Genomic DNA, 20432 nt, shown 5'->3' on the forward strand with positions numbered 1-20432 from the left:
GTTAGCCCATTACATTTTTATTCAAACATATTAACACTGCTATAATCCAGATGTGTTATGTATTTCAGATGCTGGAAGTTATGTGGCGGCTGATGGATAGAGCATAAAAAAAAGAGAAAATACAAGAGTTGTCGCTATTTATCAATACTACTATGTGGAATAAAGAATATCACTGAAATGACTGCATTTGGCATCAATATGGCTTGCATTTCCTCTCACAGCTTTTGGGAGGTTATGAGCTGTCAGGGCGAGTTAGCACATGATGCATTTTGTCCAATACTGTAGCATTTAGCGAGACTATGCACAAGATGACAAACTGAGGGCTTAAAAGGAGATACCATTTAAAAGATGACGATCATATAACCATCAGGCCAGTCTAGATGAGAATATCAGTTTAAAACATGTGCAGTTTGAAAAACGTCAGGGGGCGGGGGGTGGAGTTCTTGGTATCACTCAAAAATCATAAAAAACGTCCAAAACCAACCAGCATTCAAACAATACACAAGAGTAACATCCTGATGTGACTGCAAAGAGGAGGAGGATGAAAAACTTACATGATGCCATATGAGAGCCGGTGGAGGAGGATGAGGATGAGGAGCACTGGACCAGCAGAAGCCAAGCAGTCTCATTAAAAAGTTCAAAACAGGGGCTCTGCACAGTTTAAATATTAAATACATGAAATGTCCACATAGCGGAGAGAAAAAAGACCGTTTGGGAATCGTTTGTGCAACACTATAAGTTTGAATAAATAGTGGATTTACTTACGCTAGTGTGAACTAGGGCTGGGCGATTATATGATCGTGATTAATTTGAGTTCGATCCCAGTGATCAGATGGTAGCATATTTACTCGATTATGTCTGTTAGAAGTTACGGCAGTAGTCAACAGTAGGGAAGCAACAATGCTTGGTATAATCCTGCACGGAACAATCCATCTTTATTGACCGTGATCCTGTGTGTGTCTGTGATTGTGTACGTTTGCGTGTGTACGCGCCACCTCCCGTTCCACCGTCGCGAAAGTGAGGCTTGTCATGACGTAATTGACGTCCAATCAGCGATGTGCCTCTTCCCCTGACACAGCTGAAAGTGCAGCCAACAAGAACAAAATAAAGACATATGACTAACACTAGCATAGAAGTTGAAACAACGTTTAAAAGGAGCAGCGACTTTAGTTTCACTGTCTGCTGCAGCTCACCAGTAATCCTGCCCTGAATGCAAACCTGCAGGCACTCAGAACGTCTATGTGACTGTATTGGTCCCGACTGGGAGAATGAACACACCCACTAATTTAATCAGAAAAGACATTTTTATGTCTAAATTATTTTAAATCAGACTTTTTGTTTATGTGTCTGCAAAGATTTCATTCCTCTGATATAACATGTACTAAAAACTCTGCAGAGAGACACTTTGTGTTCTTTTTGTTTGTGCAGGGGAAAAAAACACATTTTGTTCTTGAAATAATGTGTTTTGGTATATATAATTTTACAGTACCTCAATTTCAAACTGCACTTTAATGTATTTTCATTCAGTATAAGATACAGTATTTGGGTTTTAAAAACTCCACAATCTGGGTCACCGCTTGTATACAAACCCCGTTTCCATATGAGTTGGGAAATTGTGTTAGATGTAAATATAAACGGAATACAATGATTTGCAAATCCTTTTCAACCCATATTCAGTTGCTACAAAGACAACATATTTGATGTTCAAACTGATAAAACTTTTTTTTTTTTACAAATAATCATTAACTTTAGAATTTGATGCCAGCAACACGTGACCAAGAAGTTGGGAAAGGTGGCAATAAATACTGATAAAGTTGAGGAATGCTCATCAAGCACTTATTTGGAACATCCCACAGGTGAACAGGCAAATTGGGAACAGGTGGGTGCCATGATTGAGTATAAAAGTAGATTCCATGAAATGCTCAGTCATTCACAAACAAGGATGGGGCGAGGGTCACCACTTTGTCAACCAATGCGTGAGCAAATTGTTGAACAGTTTAAGAAAAACCTTTCTCAACCAGCTATTGCAAGGAATTTAGGGATTTCACCATCTACGCTCCGTAATATCATCAAAGGGTTCAGAGAATCTGGAGAAATCACTGCACGTAAGCAGCTAAGCCCGTGACCTTCCATCCCTCAGGCTGTACTGCATCAACAAGCGACATCAGTGTGTAAAGGATATCACCACCTGGGCTCAGGAACACTTCAGAAACCCACTGTCAGTAACTACAGTTGGTCGCTACATCTGTAAGTGCAAGTTAAAACTCTCCAATGCAAGGCGAAAACCGTTTATCAACAACACCCAGAAACGTTGTCGGCTTCGCTGGGCCTGAGCTCATCTAAGATGGACTGATACAAAGTGGAAAAGTGTTCTGTGGTCTGACAAGTCCACATATTAAATTGTTTTTGGAAACTGTGGACGTCGTGTCCTCCGGACCAAAGAGGAAAAGAACCATCCGGATTGTTATAGGCGCAAAGTTGAAAAGCCAGCATCTGGATGGTATGGGGGTGTATTAGTGCCCAAGACATGGGTAACTTACACATCTGTGAAGGCGCCATTAATACTCAAAGGTACATACAGGTTTTGGAGCAACATATGTTGCCATCCAAGCAACGTTACCATGGACGCCCCTGCTTATTTCAGTAAGACAATGCCAAGCCACTTTTCATAGTAAAAGAGTGCGGGTACTAGACTGGCCTGCCTGCAGCCCAGACCTGTCTCCCATTGAAAATGTGTGACGCATTATGAAGCCTAAAATACCACAACGGAGACCCCTGGACTGTTGAACAACTTAAGCTGTACATCAAGCAAGAATGGGAAAGAATTCCACCTGAGAAGCTTCAAAAATGTGTCTCCTCAGTTCCCAAACGTTTACTGAGTGTTGTTAAAAGGAAAGGCCATGTAACACAGTGGTGAACATGCCCTTTCCCAACTACTTTGGCACGTGTTGCAGCCATGAAATTCTAAGTTAATTATTATTTGCAAAAAAATAAATAAAGTTTATGATTTTGAACATCAAATATCTTGTCTTTGTAGTGCATTCAATTGAATATGGGTTGAAAATGATTTGCAAATCATTGTATTCCGTTTATATTTACATCTAACACCATTTCCCAACTCATATGGAAACAGGGTTTGTACATCAGTGCTTGAGAAGTACTGATGTATACAAGTAATTAAAGAATACAAATAGTAATTTACCATTTGAAAGTGTTGTTTAGTAAATGTTAACTTGAAATACAAGTCTTAGTGTTCACTACACCAAGTATACTTTGTTTACTGCAGAATGTTTGTGATGATGAGCAAAAAAACAAAGTAACTTTTGAGAGGCGAAAAAGTTGTTCTCATTACCCCCACAAAACGTACCGAAAAAGAATCAAACCGTGACTCTAAGACCAGGTACGGACCTTAGCCGGGGTTACCTGTACTGCTGCACCTCCAGTAAACACAAATATAGATATGAACAAAATGACAGCTGTTAGCATGTATTACCTCAAACAAACATGGTGGAAATGTTTGTTACAAGATACTGCAGTAGCAAACAGTTGGGATACGGTACTCTGTATAATCCTGCACAGGACAATCAGCTTTAATTAAAAAAAAATAAAATCTAGATTTTTTTTCTTGCCATATCGCCTAGCCCTAGCATTGACGCGTTTGTTTTTGAGAGATGTCCCACATAGAGAAAAAATACTGGTTGTCAGTGTACTGCAGCCACGCGTTCCCACTCGGTAAGCTTAACCGGGCTATATAGTGTCCTCGCTTCTAATCATACCGCCTGGCCCAGCTCTTGTTGTCCCTGTGGCTGTGCAGTCCTCTCCTCTGCCCTCCCAGGAGAGTGCCGTCATTTAAAAAAAAAAAGTTTTTGGACAAGCTCACGTCTTGAGACTCAGTCGAGAGGCTGTGGGTCGGCGATGGGCATGGTGTGCAGGACCTCGTCCAGGAGCTGCAGTGCACGGTGTAGATGGATCTCGATCCAGCAGGGCGTCTCTTTGATGCTTTGGCGGGGGTAGTCGGGCCCCCAGCCCTTCACAAAGCTCATGCGCAGGATGCACAGCCGGCGAAGGTCGTCGACGCCGATGCCTGCGGCCGCAGACAGACCTGCGGGGTAAGAGGAGGACAGGAGACATTTAAAAACAAAGTTAGTAGGGATGTCCGATAATATTAAAGCAATAAATGCTTTAAAATTTAATATCGGAAATTATCGGTATCGGTTTCAAAATTATCGGTATCGGTTTCAAAAAGTAAAATGTATGACTTTTTAGAACGCAGCTGTGTACACGGGCGTAGGGAGAAGTACAGAGCACCAATAAACCTTGAAGGCACTGCCTTTGCGTGCCGGCCCAGTCACATAATATCTAGGTCTTTTGACACACTCACAAGTGAATGCAATCCATACTTGGTCAACAGCCATACAGGTCACACTGAGGGTGACCGTATAAACAACTTTATCACTGTTACAAATATGCGCCACACTGTGAACCCACACCAAACATGAATGACAAACACATTTCGGGAGAACATCCGCACCGTAACACAACATAAACACAACAGAACAAATACCCAGAACCCCTTGCAGCACTAACTCTTCCGGGCCGCTACAATATACACCCCCGCTACCCCGTACCCCCCACCTCAACCTCAACCCCGCTCCCCCAACCTCCTCATGCTCTCTCAGGGAGAGCATGTCCCAAATTCCAAGCTGCTGTTTTGAGGCATGTTAAAAAAAATAATGCACTTTGTGACTTCAATAATAAATATGGCAGTGCCATGTTGGCATTTTTTTCCATAACTTGAGTTGAAGTTGTTCTCTTATTATGGAAAACCTTGTTACATTGTATCCAGCAGGGCATCACAACAAAATTAGGCATAATAATGTGTTAATTCCACGACTGTATATATCGGTATCGGTTGATATCGGTATCGTTAATTAAGAGTTGGACAATATCGGAATTTCAGATATCGGCAAAAAAGCCATTATCGGACATCTCTAAAAGTTAGTTTGAGCCAATGATGCAAACTGGAACAAGAATCCAGAAGCTGGACAAAAAAAAAGGACAAGATTAGACAGAGCAATGTGCCACCGGCTGCTCTCCCTTCATCTCCCTGTCCATATTTTATCTCCACAAACGGCAAAAAGGTCAAAGCTACACCTAATGGAGTTGGAACAATCTGTCACATTTTGGTGCAAGTCTGAATAAAAAATGTACAACCAGCCATATATTTAAGTTGTTTTGGGGTTTTTTAAGTATAATTCCAGGTGTTTTTCCCCTACTTTTTCAAATTTACAAAGCCGCTGATACAAAAAAACTAAGCTGTATTCATCAAACTGAAGATTTGTAACAGGAGTGTTACGTGTATGATTTGTTTCTGCACTCCCATGCTAAACCTATAGGCTTTTCTTTTTCTATATTTTCTTTAATATCGACTTTTTTTAATTGATAGCATGTAGTTGATCAACAGAAAGGCACTTTGCATTGAGCCTTGATGTACACCCTGTGCAACTGAGCTGAAGTGCTATTTACAGTTATTGATGAAAATTAAGTAGACTTTGTAAAGAACAAACACTGATGATAATTAGACTAATCTACAGTAGGTCCAAGACTTACTGATGGCCGGAGCAATGCCGCCCACGGAGCCAGGCCCGGGGATGTTCCCGGCCACCGCTGCTGCCTGAGCCGCAGCAGCCGCTTGAGCTGTGGCTGCCTGCTGCTGCATTTGCCTGTGGCACTGACGCAGGTCGAAGACCTGGAGGAGGCCGGGACAAGCACTCATACATTGAGTTATAACAGATATGATAGGTTCAAAAGGCTGTGGGGAGCACACAATTTTGTTTTTCATGCGTTACCTTGATGTAAGCGCTGGGATAGATCTTGTGGACGGCGTCCCCGGGTGCCCGTCCCGCCTCTCTGTCCAGGTAATAACTCTGCACAAACACTGCATGGTCACTCAAACAGCGCACCCACACGTCTCCTTCACCTTTGCACTCCAACTGCACGCCTTTGCCAATATGAAGCCTAAGAAACAAAAACAATTTTTATATATGGCGCTTATTACTGTATATAGTTTTTGTTATCTACGTGAAAGCAGCAAAGCACCTGGCCCTCTCTATGTTCTCCGTCCTGTGGACGTTGCTCAGTTGACCCAGACAGAAGCGATCGCCTCCAGAGGGGTCCACGTAGCCGTCCACGGTCACTATCGGGCACGTGGAGGGCACCTTAAACGTCTCACCGACTTGGACGTCCATCTCAAAGTACGCAATTGAGCACCAATATTCTGGAGCTGTGTGGGAAAAAAAACAACCACGTCAAATCAGCTGATGACATGTTAGGAGTTGCGGGGGGGTTTTGCAGCAGATTGTCAACCAGGCTGAAAATACTTTAAATGAATTGTGAATATGACTAATGAAAGTATTTTACCTCCATACTTGGATTTTAATTTAAATTAAAATAGTTTTATGATTATTTTATTTTATGTTTTACTTTGAATTATTACTTTTATGATTCCTGTAATTTTCTGCACAGCACTTTGACTTGCCTTGTGTACAAATTGTGCTCTATAAATAAACTTGCCTTACAAATTGGAAGCAGGCAAAAATTCAACACAGGCGTTTTTTTTACAAAAGTGTAAAAAAAAACCAATTGTTTTACATATTATGTAAAACAATTGGTGTGTGCACAATATGTATTATTTATGAGTTATTTTTGTTTTTCACTGTTTTACTTTGTAAGAATGGCGCCGCTGAAGTGGCAGCAGTTTTGTGCTCTTTTATATCCTCCTTTGTGTTTTTGATTGTTTCCCTCTTGTTTTCATGTGTTTTACCTTATTTTTTGAGGACTTTCTGAATCTGCAACCACATAATTTTCCCATTGTGGGATACATAAAGTATATTCCTCGGGGACCAATAAAGTCTGTCTAAGTCTATTATATAAACTAATTTTGTCACGTTAATAATGATTTTGACAAAATAATAATCTGTTTGACCACCTGGTCGTTTATTAACAAATACAATTAAATTTTGCACATCGTAAGCAGCAGCAGCAGCAGAACCAATGTTGTTATAGTGGTACGAGCAAACTGCTCAGGCAGTGTTAATAGTGTTGGAGAGTTGATTACAGTATGTTTACATTACATGTAAGTGTAATGCATGAGCTTCACAAAAACAGCTATGTAGGGCAGCCACCAATTTAAAGCGCATGCTGAGGTAGATACATTTTCTGGATGCTGACTGTTCGATCAACAAAGCAAACTTTTAATGCCTATGTTTTTTGACCGTGTGCTAAATTGAGACTAGCGCTACAACGATTAATGGTATTAATAATAAAGTAGTATTACCGTTTTAAACTAAAATGATCATAAAACCGTAATTCATAACCACACTTGGATTAATTCATAGTTCAGTGATACTGTTCATTTTCTGGAGAAGCCACTAATCATTAGTTAGTTTGAATACTGATATACTTTACTAATATTTTATAATCCAAGACACATTAAAACGGAACTGCACTTTTTGGGGGAATTTTGCCTATCGTTTAGAATCATTATGAAAGACATGACGATGGATGTATATTTTTTTTAATGCATTCTATATTTTAAATAAATGTGATCAAAAGTCCGCTTACAATGGAGCCTATCACAGCGGTTTTATTCTGCCTATATAGCCCTTTAAAAAACCTCCAAACACCTCCATTAAGGTTTTGTATACAGTATACACAGTAAGTATATATGTAATGTAGTAACGGGCACATTCATAACATGTAATATTTACGTATTTTGATCATTTTAAACATACATTTCAAAAACACATCACGACGTTTGCTTTTTTTTTCTTCATCACCGATTTCTGCTTACTGCAGACTTTATGAGAGCCAACAAACCTAATAACACATCACTTACTGTACAAGGTCTGCTGTCATTAGGATGCCGACTACTAAATTGTTTATAGATTCCCATTTAGATGAACAATGACTCATAATCCTCGGGAAGAAGGGGTTGGGCGTGACCAAGCGTCTTTTTGTGTTGTTCTCGCCATTTCTGGGTCTAAATTGGATGTCAAAGTGCACTAACTTGTCGGAATACGTCCTCAGCCTTCTTCTGTCCAGGTGAGAGGCATGATTTATGATCTACAATAAACTTCCAAGGAGCAGGAAAGCGAGGAAACAGCAGACCACTCAATGATGTCATCGCAATAAATAGTCTGTGTTAGCACTTATAGTAACAATATTACTAAAACCTTGTTAATATTTAAATCACAAAATGTAAACAGAGTATTACTGGCGGTTTTGGGATGTTTTTTGGGGGGAGGGGGGTTTATGGGCGGAATAGAGGACCTCCCAACCCCGTCGTCATGTCTTTCGTAATTTGTGCACATTGAACCTACAGGCTGTGCTCTCTCAGAACAAAGTGAGTCACTTTAGCTCAGGGGCAGCATGAGGGAAAATATATTCCCATGTGCGCCGGACTGGTAAAATCATGATAACTTAAAAATACAACTACGACAACTTCAGATTGTTTTCCTTCTTTTACTTTGACCCAAAATAGAACAAGCTCATTCTGAAGATGTACATATCAGAAATAATCCTTTTGACAAAAACCTTCAAGTTAGTTGAAAAATATGTTTTAAAAAAATGGTGCAGTTTCAAAAACACGGAAGAACACAATGAACTTAGACTTTATCTCTGTGTATCTACAAAACTAATAAACTGTAAGTCACAACCTACTGTACAGTATCTGGGGTTGAATAAAATACAAAATAAATAAAAAGTATTCTATGTATCAACTACCTCATTTGTCATTTCCACATATTAATCCTGTGCCAACTCAACAAACCATGCAAACGGAAGTAGAAACTATTTAGAAAAGGTTGAGTTACTCCCTGCCTTGTAGGCATCACTGTGTATTGATAGAAAAATAAAAGCTGTGCAATGCATGAACAATTTCAACAAATCAAATGTATAAACTTCAGAGACTGACAGTATTGCAGTAAATCACACACTGTTCACTCTCTTTAAATATCCACAGAAGACAATTATTTTCACAGAACTATATCAAGGTGCAGTGTCTCATGCAGCATTTTAAGTGGCGTTACCAATTGTTTATTTTACTCCTGAAACCTGGCATCTTTTATCTTTCACAAGTGCATCAGTATCAGGTGTAACATCTTCAGTGGCAGACAATCTCAGGAGGCTAAACACATGCTTGTGCGTGATTCTGAGCGTAGCTTTGTTTTTTTGATGCTCATTACAGAGAACATTTGCCCACAAAGATATGCGGTTTCCCATTGACTTCTGTGAATAAATAGGAGGATGATAATTTTTCTAGTAACACTGCATTCACTTTTCTCTTTTTTGACAGACATTTTGTGGAAATGATGGTGCCAACAAACGATGTATTTGCAGCAGTTTCTTTCATTTAAAAATGCAGCTAATTTTTACACTTAGCAAACTCATCTTGCGGGCCGGCTTAAACCCGTTCCCGCAAGTTTTACATCCCTGCTCTAAAACCTTTACAAATTAAAAAGGAGAAAGACCAAACATATTTATAGGGTTGTCAAAGTTAGCGTGATAACGCGTTAACTATAAATTTCGATAACGGCACTAAATTTTTTAGCGGCCGATTAACGCGAGCACTTCCTTTTTGACCATTCTGCCATGCCGGAGCGCGGGGAACTTGACTGCAGTTCACTTGTTACTGATAAGCCACAAGTCAGCAGAAATGGACAATGGAAAGTCTACATTATAGAAATATCAGGTTCAAAGCCATGGAAAGTTGTTCTCCCGACAAGAAAGGACTATTTTTCGCCGTGAGAAGAGGCGACATTGCTGCAGCAAACACATGCTGTGCGCATATTGTAGCGTCCCGGAAGAGTTAGTGCTGCAAGTGGTTTTGGGTATTTGTTCTGTTGTCTTTATGTTTTGTTACGATGCGGATGTTCTCCCGAAATGTGTTTGTCATTCTTGTTTGGTGTGGGTTCACAGTGTGGCGCATATTTGTAACAGTGTTAAAGTTGTTTATACAGTCACCCTCAGTGTGACCTGTATGGCTGTTGACCAAGTATGCATGGTATTCACTTGTGTGTGTGAAAAGCAGTAGATATTATGTGACTGGGCCGGCACCCAAAGGCAGTACCTTGAAGGTTTATTGCGCTCTGTACTTCTCCCTACGTCCGTGTACACAGCGGCGTTTTAAAAAGTCATAAATTTTACTTTTTGAAACAGATACCGATAATTTTGAAACCGATACAGATAATTTCCGATGTTACATTTTAAAGCATTTATCGCCCGGTAATATCGGCAGTCCGATAATATCAGACATCCCTAGAATTTTCATATTGTTACATCCTTAGAGACCCTGCCAATTATTTGTTTTTGTATGTATACCAAGCACCCGGTTGGCGACTATAAGAAAATTGGCAGGTATTTGAATCGAGGCGTTAATTGTCGTATTTAGGGTAACTCACCTGGGTGGTTGGATATAGGGGGCTGGAATGCTATTTCATTGCCAACAGGCCCTGCAAGAACACATTAGAAAGGGGAAGAGGGTGGTAATGTAGATATATGTCAGTTATATAAACTCATGACAGTATAGCTTATCATACTAAATATATTGTAATAAGCTAAATAACTGACAAAGAGTGTAAATACAGAACTTATATACGTACAATAATGTCCCGTGTGAGACATGGGTGTATGGTGCTGTAGATGTCCATTTTGATGCGGAGGCACCGCAGGGGTGAAGCTGCTGTTTCTGCTCCAGTTGGGGTTGGAATCTGTAAAAAAAATGTTTTTTAAATAATCCAACAAGCTCCATCATTAACGTGTTGAGACATTGAGGCGACTCACTTGAGGGTCCGGCGCTGATAGAGGAGAAGGCGGACGTGGAAGCCGAGCTGCTGCCCTCGGGTGGAGGGAGTAACGCTGGGCTGCTGAAGGTTTCCTGTGGGCCGGGCCTGGATGGAGGATGCTGGATGGTCTGCAGGTGGCTTTCAGAGCTGGGGTGAGACTGCTGGTTGTCGTAGTCATACTCGTCCTTCACCATGAGAGGACCTGGAGGAGATAACAACAAGTACACTTAAGCTTGTCTTGTATAATACAACTTGTTTAATATGGAAGAACTTACCTGAGCTTGAGAGTGTCAGTCCTGATAGGTCTGCGAAAAATATTAATATCATATGTGTCCAATGATTTAAAAAACTCTGATCACCAAGTTGTGTGTGTACATACCGATGCCTGGTGAGACCACTCTTTCATAGTGGTATGGGTTGACACAAACATTGTCACATTTGAGGTCAAAGGCATACTGGCAATATTTGACATGTTTTAGTTCGTTCTTGTGTAGATCGGGCCACCGCCACAGTCGCGCATAAACCACATGGGGGAATCCTTTACGACCAGCAACCTAAAAAAACAAAGCGCATTTGTGTGATGATTAAAAAGTCCCTAATATGCTAAATTAATGACGAAAATCTAACCTCCCCTTTACCGGGTACTTGTTTGCTTCACTTTTAAGTAGTGATGTGCTATACCACTGACTTTCTTTTCGATCCGATATCGAGTAAAATTTAGGCCGGTATCGGCGATACCGATACTTTGTGAAAATATACCTAATGTGTCTGCTAAAATTTAAAAAGTATTTTGAAAATGTAATTTTGTTTATAGATTATATGCAATCAGTTGTTGTGTTTCCTAATTTGAGTGTACCGGTACATAAATGAAGGTGTGTGTTGCTGAGTCCGACCTGGACATAATCTGGACTGTACATAAATGCTTATTTTGAAAATGTAATTTTGTTTACAGATTATATGCAATCTGTTGTTGTGTTCCCTAATTTTGAGTGTACATAAATGAAGGTGTGCGTTGCTGAACCCGACTTGGACATAATCTGGACTGGACCTGGTTTTAAGAACCCTTTAAACAATCTAATTTCATTGACAACCTGGTCTGGTGAAGATAAGGTCCTTTTTTTTTTTTTAATATAAAATAAAATAAGATAACATATCTTAACATTATCTTGGATACAAAAGAAAGTAAAACAATATAAAAACAGTTACATAGAAACTAGTAATTAATGAAAATGAGTAAAATTAACTGTTAAAGGTTAGTACTATTAGTGGACCCAGCAGCATGCATAATCATGTGTGCTTCACAGACTGCATCCCTTCCAGATTGTATTGTTATATATTGTAGGAACCTGAATATTAATAACAGAAAGAAACAACCCTTTTGTGTGAATGAGTGTAAATGGGGGAGGGAGGTTTTTTGGGTTGGTGCACTAATTGTAAGTGTATCTTGTGTTTTTTTATGTTGATTTAATTCCCCTTCTCCTCATTCAATGCGTTTTCTTTATTTTCATGACTATTTACATTGTAGATTGTCACTGAAGGCATCAACATTATGAATGAACACATGTGGAGTTATGTACTTAACAATAAAAGGTGAAATAACTGAAAACATGTTTTATATTGTAGTTTCTTCAAAAAAGCCACCATTTGCTCTGATTACTGCTTTCAACACTCTTGGCATTCTCTCGATGAGCTTCAAGCACACCTGTGAAGTGAAAACCATTTCAGGTGACAACCTCTTGAAGCTCTTCGGGAGAATGCCACAAGTGTGCAAAAAAGTAATCAGAGCAAAGCGTGGCTATTTTGAAGACACTAGAATATAAAACATGTTTTCAGTTATTTCCCCTTTTTTGTTAAGAACATAACTCCACATGTGTTCATTCATAGTTTTGATGTCTTCAGTGACAATCTACATTGTAAATAATCATGAAAATAAAGAAAACGCATTGAATGAGAATGTGTGTCCAAACTTTTGGCCTGTACTGTACATATACATCTAAATGCACCCCCCATTTTTGACTTTTCAGTATGCGGCCCTTGGTATAAAAAATTAGACAACCCTGATCTAAAATATTAGAAGCTCTCAAAATAAAAATGTAATGTACTAGAAATGCAAACAAAGTTTAGTTACTCAGGTTTTTAAAAAATAACTAATTTATGGATTAATTAATTTGAAAAATTACAACCATACTAAACACTTAAATGAGTGACTGAACTCTAATATTTTTGTACAGGCAGAATTTTGTTATGCTGTTACACAATCATATAATTAATTTTTTTTATTCTATTCTTACATGGGGAAAAAATAATAAAATGTAAGAAAAAAAGAGCAAAAAAATAGGTGTGTAATAAGAAACGGCTGAATAGGTGTAACCAATAATTAACAATAGTCACCTGTAATACAAAGCTGACACAAAATTATGTCTTTAAATATTTTTAGCAATTTTTTAAAAATACAAAACTATTAATATGGCCCTCACTCCAAAGGTTTGGACACCGCTGAACTAAAGTATCAAAAGTATCGATATTTTGATTTAAGAATTGATATTAGGGCATAAAGATCTGGTATCGGTGGTATCGATATTTCAGTATCGATCCGCACATCACTACTTTTAAGAGAAGAGGCGCTCAGATGCTTTTGAAGCACCACAAACCCACAGTTGACCCACCCTGCTTATATGCCCATTTTTGCAAACACAAACGTACATTTTTTTTTAGTTTTGGCTGTGAAGCTGTACGTTTTTGTGTCTTTATCCGAGCATGATGTTGCTGTGAGTGAAATGTTAGCACTTTAGCTCGCACAGCTATGCTAGTGTTGCTAATGTTTGTGTCCTGCTGTCTCACTCCATTGTTGTATGCGATGTAAGACATCTATTATGTTGTTATCTATTAAGTAAAAAGTGGATAAAGTACACATTCGTGTGTCTTGGAGAAGACGGGCGTGGACGAACACAGCTTTTTGGCGTAAAGCATATTGTATTTACTCCTCCAATACCTGTAGGCGACCATCCAAAGTCCGCTGTATGGTTACACACTTGCTGGGATGCGCCCCGTTGGTGGTGATGGCCGTGATGAGCGAATCCAGCTCGTCTTTCTTCTCCTTCAGCTTCTTGACGAGGCTCTCGATGGCTCGCTTGGCGAAGCTCTCGCTCTCCCCCCCTTGTCGGTGGCACATCAGGCTGTGGACGATGCTCAGGCAAGCGTCGTTGCTGGTGGGTGTGTTAGTGATGGACATCCTGCTCCTTAGATTTCAGCCTTGGGGAGTTTCTCTCTCTCGCTCTGTCTCTCTCTCGCTCCAGTATATGTGCCTGTGCCAGAGACCGCGTTAAGAGTCGATACAAGCGCAGTGCCAGAAACCTGAGACACAAAGAGAAGCAAGTGAATTATTTAGTGTGAAAGTTGCGAATAAAATGCCGCTGCAATCTATTAAATCCAAGTTCAAGAATAACAATAAACATGCAGTACATCCTCTTCAAATTCATAAGATGAGCATTTGTTAAGGGAAGTCGTTGATGTAATTATGCAGGTGAACTTACTGTAATAAGGTCAATTCATGTACTATAGCAAAGATTCTCAAACTGATTCTCACATACAGATACACTAAAGGTTTTACAACACTTAAAACTAGAGATGTCCGATAATATCAGACTGCCGATATTATCGGCCGATAAATGCTTTAAAATGTAATATCGGAAATTATCGGTATCAGTTTCAAAAAGTAAAATGTATGACTTTTTAAAACGCCGCTGTACGGAGTGGTATATGGACGTAGGGAAAAGAACAGTGCGCCAATAAACCTTAAAGGCACTGCCTGTGCGTGCCGGCCCAATCACATAATATCTACGGCTTTTCACACACATGTGAATGCAAGCATACTTGGTCAACAGCCATACAGGTCACACTGAGGGTGAGGTATAAACAACTTTAACACTGTTACAAATATGCGCCACACTGTGAACCCACACCAAACAAGAATGACAAACACATTTCGGGAGAACCACCGCACCGTAACACAACATAAACACAACAGAACAAATACCCAGAACCCCTTGCAGCACTAACTCTTCCGGGACGCTACAATATACACCCCCCGCTACTGAAACTGAACTGAAAAAAAAAAACTGTGGTACGGGCTCTACCGAGTGGTATGCCAAAGTCCTGGGCATGACGTTAAAGTGCATACGGCAGTGGAGACTCCTCTATGGGGTCTTGGGGCACTAGAAGGTTAACCCCTTTACTACTGTTACCCCAGGTGGCCCTTGGCAAAGGCCTAGTACCTGACTGCCCCCTAGCCAGGGATACGGTGAAGACCTCAAAGGCGGAGCAGGCGGAAGACGGCATTACACGACAGGCTCTTCCCACTCCTTCTTGTGTCTCCTTCTCACAGACAGCAAGTGCACCTTCTACGTCACATACTGTCACGTCATACGTCACATACGTATACGCCCTCGCGGAGCAGAGAGGTAGCAGCATGGCTAAAATTAGCTGTGGTGCGAGTGGTAATACGAGAGAAAGAAGGTGCGAATCTGGTAACAAATGAAGGAAGAATTAATTCCCAAGAAAAACAGCAGGGGGTCCATCGTCTGGCGGTGGTTTGGCTTCAATTCAAGTGTGGGGCAAAAGCGTTTCTACAAAAAGTAGCATTACTGCTAATATGTAGCATCATTTGAAAAGTCACCTGCTTGAGAATGAAGAGTGCTTACTCCGCATGTCATCATCTCCATTTGGTGCCACACGCCCACACCATCAAAATGCCGAGGCAAACATTTCCATATGTGGGGTGTATTGAGGATGGTGATGATGAGGAATACAGGGCACTGGTGGAGGACTTTGTCACATGGTGTGGAAATAACCACCCCCAGCTTAATGTGACGAAAACCAAGGAGCTGGTTGTGGACCTGGGAAGGAGGAGGAGTACTCCGGCGACCCCTGTTTCCATCAGGGGGGTCGATGTGGACATGGTTGAGGATTATAAATACCTCGGTGTACACATGGACAACAAGCGGAATGGGTCAAAACACGCGGAGGCACTCTACAAGAAGGGACAGAGCCGCCTCTACTTCCTCAGGAGGCTAGGATCCTTCAACGTCTGTACAAAGATGTTGAAGATGTTCTACGAGTCGGTGGTGGCGGGCGCCTTCTTGTACGCCGTGGCCTGCTGGGGCAGCGGGCTGAGAGCGAGGGACGCAAACAGACTGGACAAGTTGGTAGAGAAGGCCAGTAACGTGGTGGGAGTGGAGCTAGACTCTCTGGCGGTGGTGTCAGAGAGGAGAAGTCTAGCAAAACTCCTAGCCATTATGGACAACACCTCCCACCCACTACACTCGGACCTTGCAGAGAGAATGAGCACGTTCAGTGGAAGGCTCAGACTCCCAAAATGCAACACGGAACGACACAGGAGGTCCTTCATACCGACAGCCATCAGACTGTATAATGCATATGTTCCTTGACTGCACTCAAATGTAGAGTATATGTAGAATATATTTATATTATTTATATATTACATATATAATATATTATATTATTTATTATTATTACTGTCTATTGTGAGCGAACTGAATTTCCCCCAGGGATCAATAAAGTACTTTCTATTCTATTCTATGTCAACACCGTATGTAAAAAAGAGTCGACAACAAAAGGAGATTATGGCCGCAGGAACCTACCACATAGCGAAGGACGAACACTATTTGATTTCCTATTATGCAGCTCATTTTTATTTGACACTTATTGAAATATCTTGTGTGACATCATGTTTTTATACTATTGTAGTAGCGTTCTGTACAAAAAGTGCACTTTAATTTAGTGTTGTATTGATAAGTCATCTTAGTGACACCATGCACAAAAGTGCACTAATAGCTTGTTTTAAAATGTCTCTGACAATCTTGCACTTTCTGTATTGGAAATGACATGAATGTTTGTGCCACTGCTTAATAAATACAGTTTTGGTCAATTGACTAAGTTGTGATTTCCTTCTCTGCCTGAAAGTTTAAAATGAGCATATATTAATGCAGTATGAACAAGAATGTTTTAATGTAGACACAAAGAATCATCATACTGGTGTGATTATATGCATCAAGTGTTAATTCAAGGCTAAGGCAAAATATCGAGATATATATATCGTGGCCAAAAAATATCGAGATGTTAAAAAAATGCCATATCGCCCAGCCCTGAGCTCAGGTCAATTAGAGAATAATTAGCTGTTAACAACCCCACAGGTACCTAATTAGGCACACGATACACGCATGACTTCATACTTCAGGATAAACATGCAGAGCAAAAGTATTTTATTGTATTTATCTACAAGTTTAGGTTTAAAATAAAATGAGCAGGTTTATTGCTGTGCGCTAACACCGCCAGGCTAACGTACTGTATCGGTGGTGCTGTTTTTGCGTTAGCTGGGCCTGACGGTAATTAAAATAAAATGTTTCCGTCTCGCAACAACACCAACGACAAACACAAACTCGTCTGTTAATCGACAACTTTTAACGCAAAGAATAGAGAGAAGGAACAGGGGGGGGGGGATAATGGCGCTTTCCAATTAGAGCTAGCGTGACTGATTTGTAGGGCGAGCTGGCTAGTTAGCTAGCTGACGGCTAGTGCTAACTATAGGAGACTTTTAGTGACTTCCAGCTTACTAACCTTCTTTCTGTGACGGTCCTCCGCGGTCAGGCCACTCTGTTCTGGGGTTTTATGATCCCCCAGGGTCGTGTTTGGGCTCCGCTGGCGATAAATGTCCGCATGTGAGCGCAGCGGGAGATGCTAACAACAGTTGTCTCGCTCGCACAGAAAATAAACAGAACATTCCTCCCCTCCAGCACCGGACGAAGTGCGCATGCGCAGATTGCGGCAGGCCTTGATTCCTAACTGTATCAATAATGTTTTATTGTAGAATTTAAATTGAGACATTTAAACGTTGGCAAATAAAAGCTGTTCAACCGCAACCCTAATTCAAATGCATTTATAAATGTGTTTTTTTATATAGGAAAGCTGGCAGTGGACCAAAACACCAGTAGAGGTGGGCGGGGTCGGGGTGGGCGGGGTTAAGGGGGGAGGAGTATATTTTTAGCTAGAATTCACTGAAATTTAAGTATTTATTTAATTTATAAATAAATACTTGACTTTCAGTGAATTCTAGCTATATATATATATATATATATATATATATATATATATATATATATATATATATATATATATATATATATATATATATATATATATATATATATATACATATATATATATATATATATATATATATATATATATATATATATATATATATATATATATATATATATATATATATTTATATATATATATATATATATATATATATATATATATATATACAGTATATATATATATATATATATATATATATATATATATATATATATATATATATATATATGTATATATATATATATATATATATATATATATATATATATATATATATACAGTATATATATATATATATATATATATATATATATATATGTATATATATATATATATATATATATATATATATATATATATATATATATATATATATATATATATATATATATATATATATATATATATATACACACTACCGTTCAAAAGTTTGGGGTCACCCAAACAATTTTGTGGAATAGCCTTCATTTCTAAGAACAAGAATAGACTGTCGAGTTTCAGATGAAAGTTCTCTTTTTCTGGCCATTTTGAGCGTTTAATTGACCCCACAAATGTGATGCTCCAGAAACTAAATCTGCTCAAAGGAAGGTCAGTTTTGTAGCTTCTGTAACGAGCTAAACTGTTTTCAGATGTGTGAACATGATTGCACAAGGTTTTTCTAATAATCAATTAGCCTTCTGAGCCAATGAGCAAACACATTGTACCATTAGAACACTGGAGTGATAGTTTCTGGAAATGGGCCTCTATAAACCTATGTAGATATTGCACCAAAAACCAGACATCTGCAGCTAGAATAGTCATTTACCACATTAGCAATGTATAGAGTGTATTTCTTTAAAGTTAATACTAGTTTAAAGTTTCTTCATTGAAAAGTACAGTGCTTTTTCTTCAAAAATAAGGACATTTCAATGTGACCCCAAACTTTTGAACGGTAGTTTATTTATATATATATATATATATATATATATATATATATATATATATATATATATATATATATATATATATATATATATATATATATATATATATATATATATATATATATATATATATATATATATATATATTATTGAGAAATAATGATTTATCCATCCATCTTCTTCCGCTTATCCAAAGTCGGGTCAAGGGGCAGCTGCCTAAGCAGAGAAGCCCAGACTTCCCTCTCCCCAGCTACTTTGTCCAGCTCTTCCTGGGGGATCCCGAAGTGTTCCCAGGCCAGCTGAGAGATGTAGTCTCTCCACCATGTCCCAGGTCTTTCCTGTGGTCTCCTCCCGGTCGGACACGCACATTCTGACCAGATGCCTGAACCACCTTATCTGGCTCCTCTTGATTAATGATTTGGAACATTGTAAATAACAAATACATTTTGCAGTTATTTTTATTTATTTTTTTATCCTGACAAATAATATTTGGTAAAAAGCATGCCAAAAAATAGCAGTTTTATTAATGTCAAGGCAGATTTTGTTGTAATTATGCAGCAATAATATCCCAATTTGTGCTAAAATAATCATATTTAGAAACATGTTCATTATTCTTACTTTTTGTGGCCTTCTTCTTATGCCTTCTGATCTCTCTCTCTCTCTCTCTCTCTCTCTCTCTCTCTCTCTCTCTCTCTCTCTCTCTCTCTCTCTCTCTCTCTCTATGTCCACTACTTGATGTCCATGTCCCCCCCCCCCCTCCACACCCCTGATTGTAAATAATGTAAATAATTCAATGTGATTATCTTATGTGATGACTGTATAATGATGATAGTATATATGATAGTATATATCTGTATCATGAATCAATTTAAGTGGACCCCGACTTAAACAAGTTGAAAAACGTATTCGGGTGTTACCATTTAGTGGTCAATTGTACGGAATATGTACTTCACTGTGCAACCTACTAATAAAAGTCTCAATCAATCAAAGTAAACAAAAAATAACAAATAGTCTTTGGTCATTGCCACTTTTTAAGGTTGATGATATTTGTATTCCCACTCATACAGTATTTTGTTTAGTTTTAGCATTGTTTTTTGTTGATTCCATTTTATTTGTTTTTATTGTAGTTTATTTTGGTTATCCATCCATGATTTTCATTTCTGAATCTTTATATTTGTTTAAGGGTTTTTAATATGTATCATAATGTATTAGTTAGTTTCTGTGCCTTTTATTATGTCATTTATTCATTATTCAGTTCAGCATTTTGGTCCCCTTAATACTTTGAAAGTGCCCTGCAAATAAAGTTGGATTGGACTAGATTGTAAATACAACCCTCGGCAAAAAAAATATGGAGTCATCAGACTTGAAGGACGTTTATTCTGTTGTTTAATTTTGTGGGAATAAAAAGCAGATAACCGACGTAACAAAACACTGTTGTAATTTCAATTAACAAGTTTGTGGCTTTCAGAAACACTCAAATAAT

General features: G+C 38.9%; 1 protein-coding gene across 1 annotated transcript; it reads right to left on the reverse strand.

Annotated features, from left to right (window-relative positions):
• Positions 1-2: 2 nt before the first annotated feature.
• Positions 3-17654, reverse strand: smad4a (SMAD family member 4a). Its single transcript, XM_062032192.1, has 11 exons — positions 17481-17654; positions 13837-14198; positions 11224-11398; positions 11120-11149; positions 10843-11046; positions 10662-10769; positions 10461-10511; positions 6100-6283; positions 5850-6018; positions 5611-5749; positions 3-4102 (listed from the first exon to the last, which is right to left on the reverse strand). The coding sequence occupies exons 2-11, from the start codon at positions 14074-14076 to the stop codon at positions 3891-3893; spliced, it is 1512 nt and encodes a 503-aa protein (XP_061888176.1). The 5' UTR covers positions 14077-14198; positions 17481-17654; the 3' UTR covers positions 3-3890.
• Between the last annotated feature and the right edge of the window lie 2778 nt (positions 17655-20432).

This window comes from Entelurus aequoreus, linkage group LG21, assembly GCF_033978785.1.
Source record: "Entelurus aequoreus isolate RoL-2023_Sb linkage group LG21, RoL_Eaeq_v1.1, whole genome shotgun sequence".
NCBI lineage: Eukaryota > Metazoa > Chordata > Actinopteri > Syngnathiformes > Syngnathidae > Entelurus > Entelurus aequoreus.

Bases quoted from the DNA above. Each gene is read 5' to 3' on its own strand.
- smad4a (XM_062032192.1), bottom strand. From the start codon at position 14,076: ATGTCCATCACTAACACACCCACCAGCAACGACGCTTGCCTGAGCATC. The intron at 11,399-13,836 runs GTATTGGAGGAG...TTGTTTTTTTAG, and splicing joins CTTTGGATGGTCGCCTACAG to GTTGCTGGTCGTAAAGGATT. The intron at 11,150-11,223 runs GTATGTACACAC...TATTTTTCGCAG, and splicing joins AGTGGTCTCACCAGGCATCG to ACCTATCAGGACTGACACTC.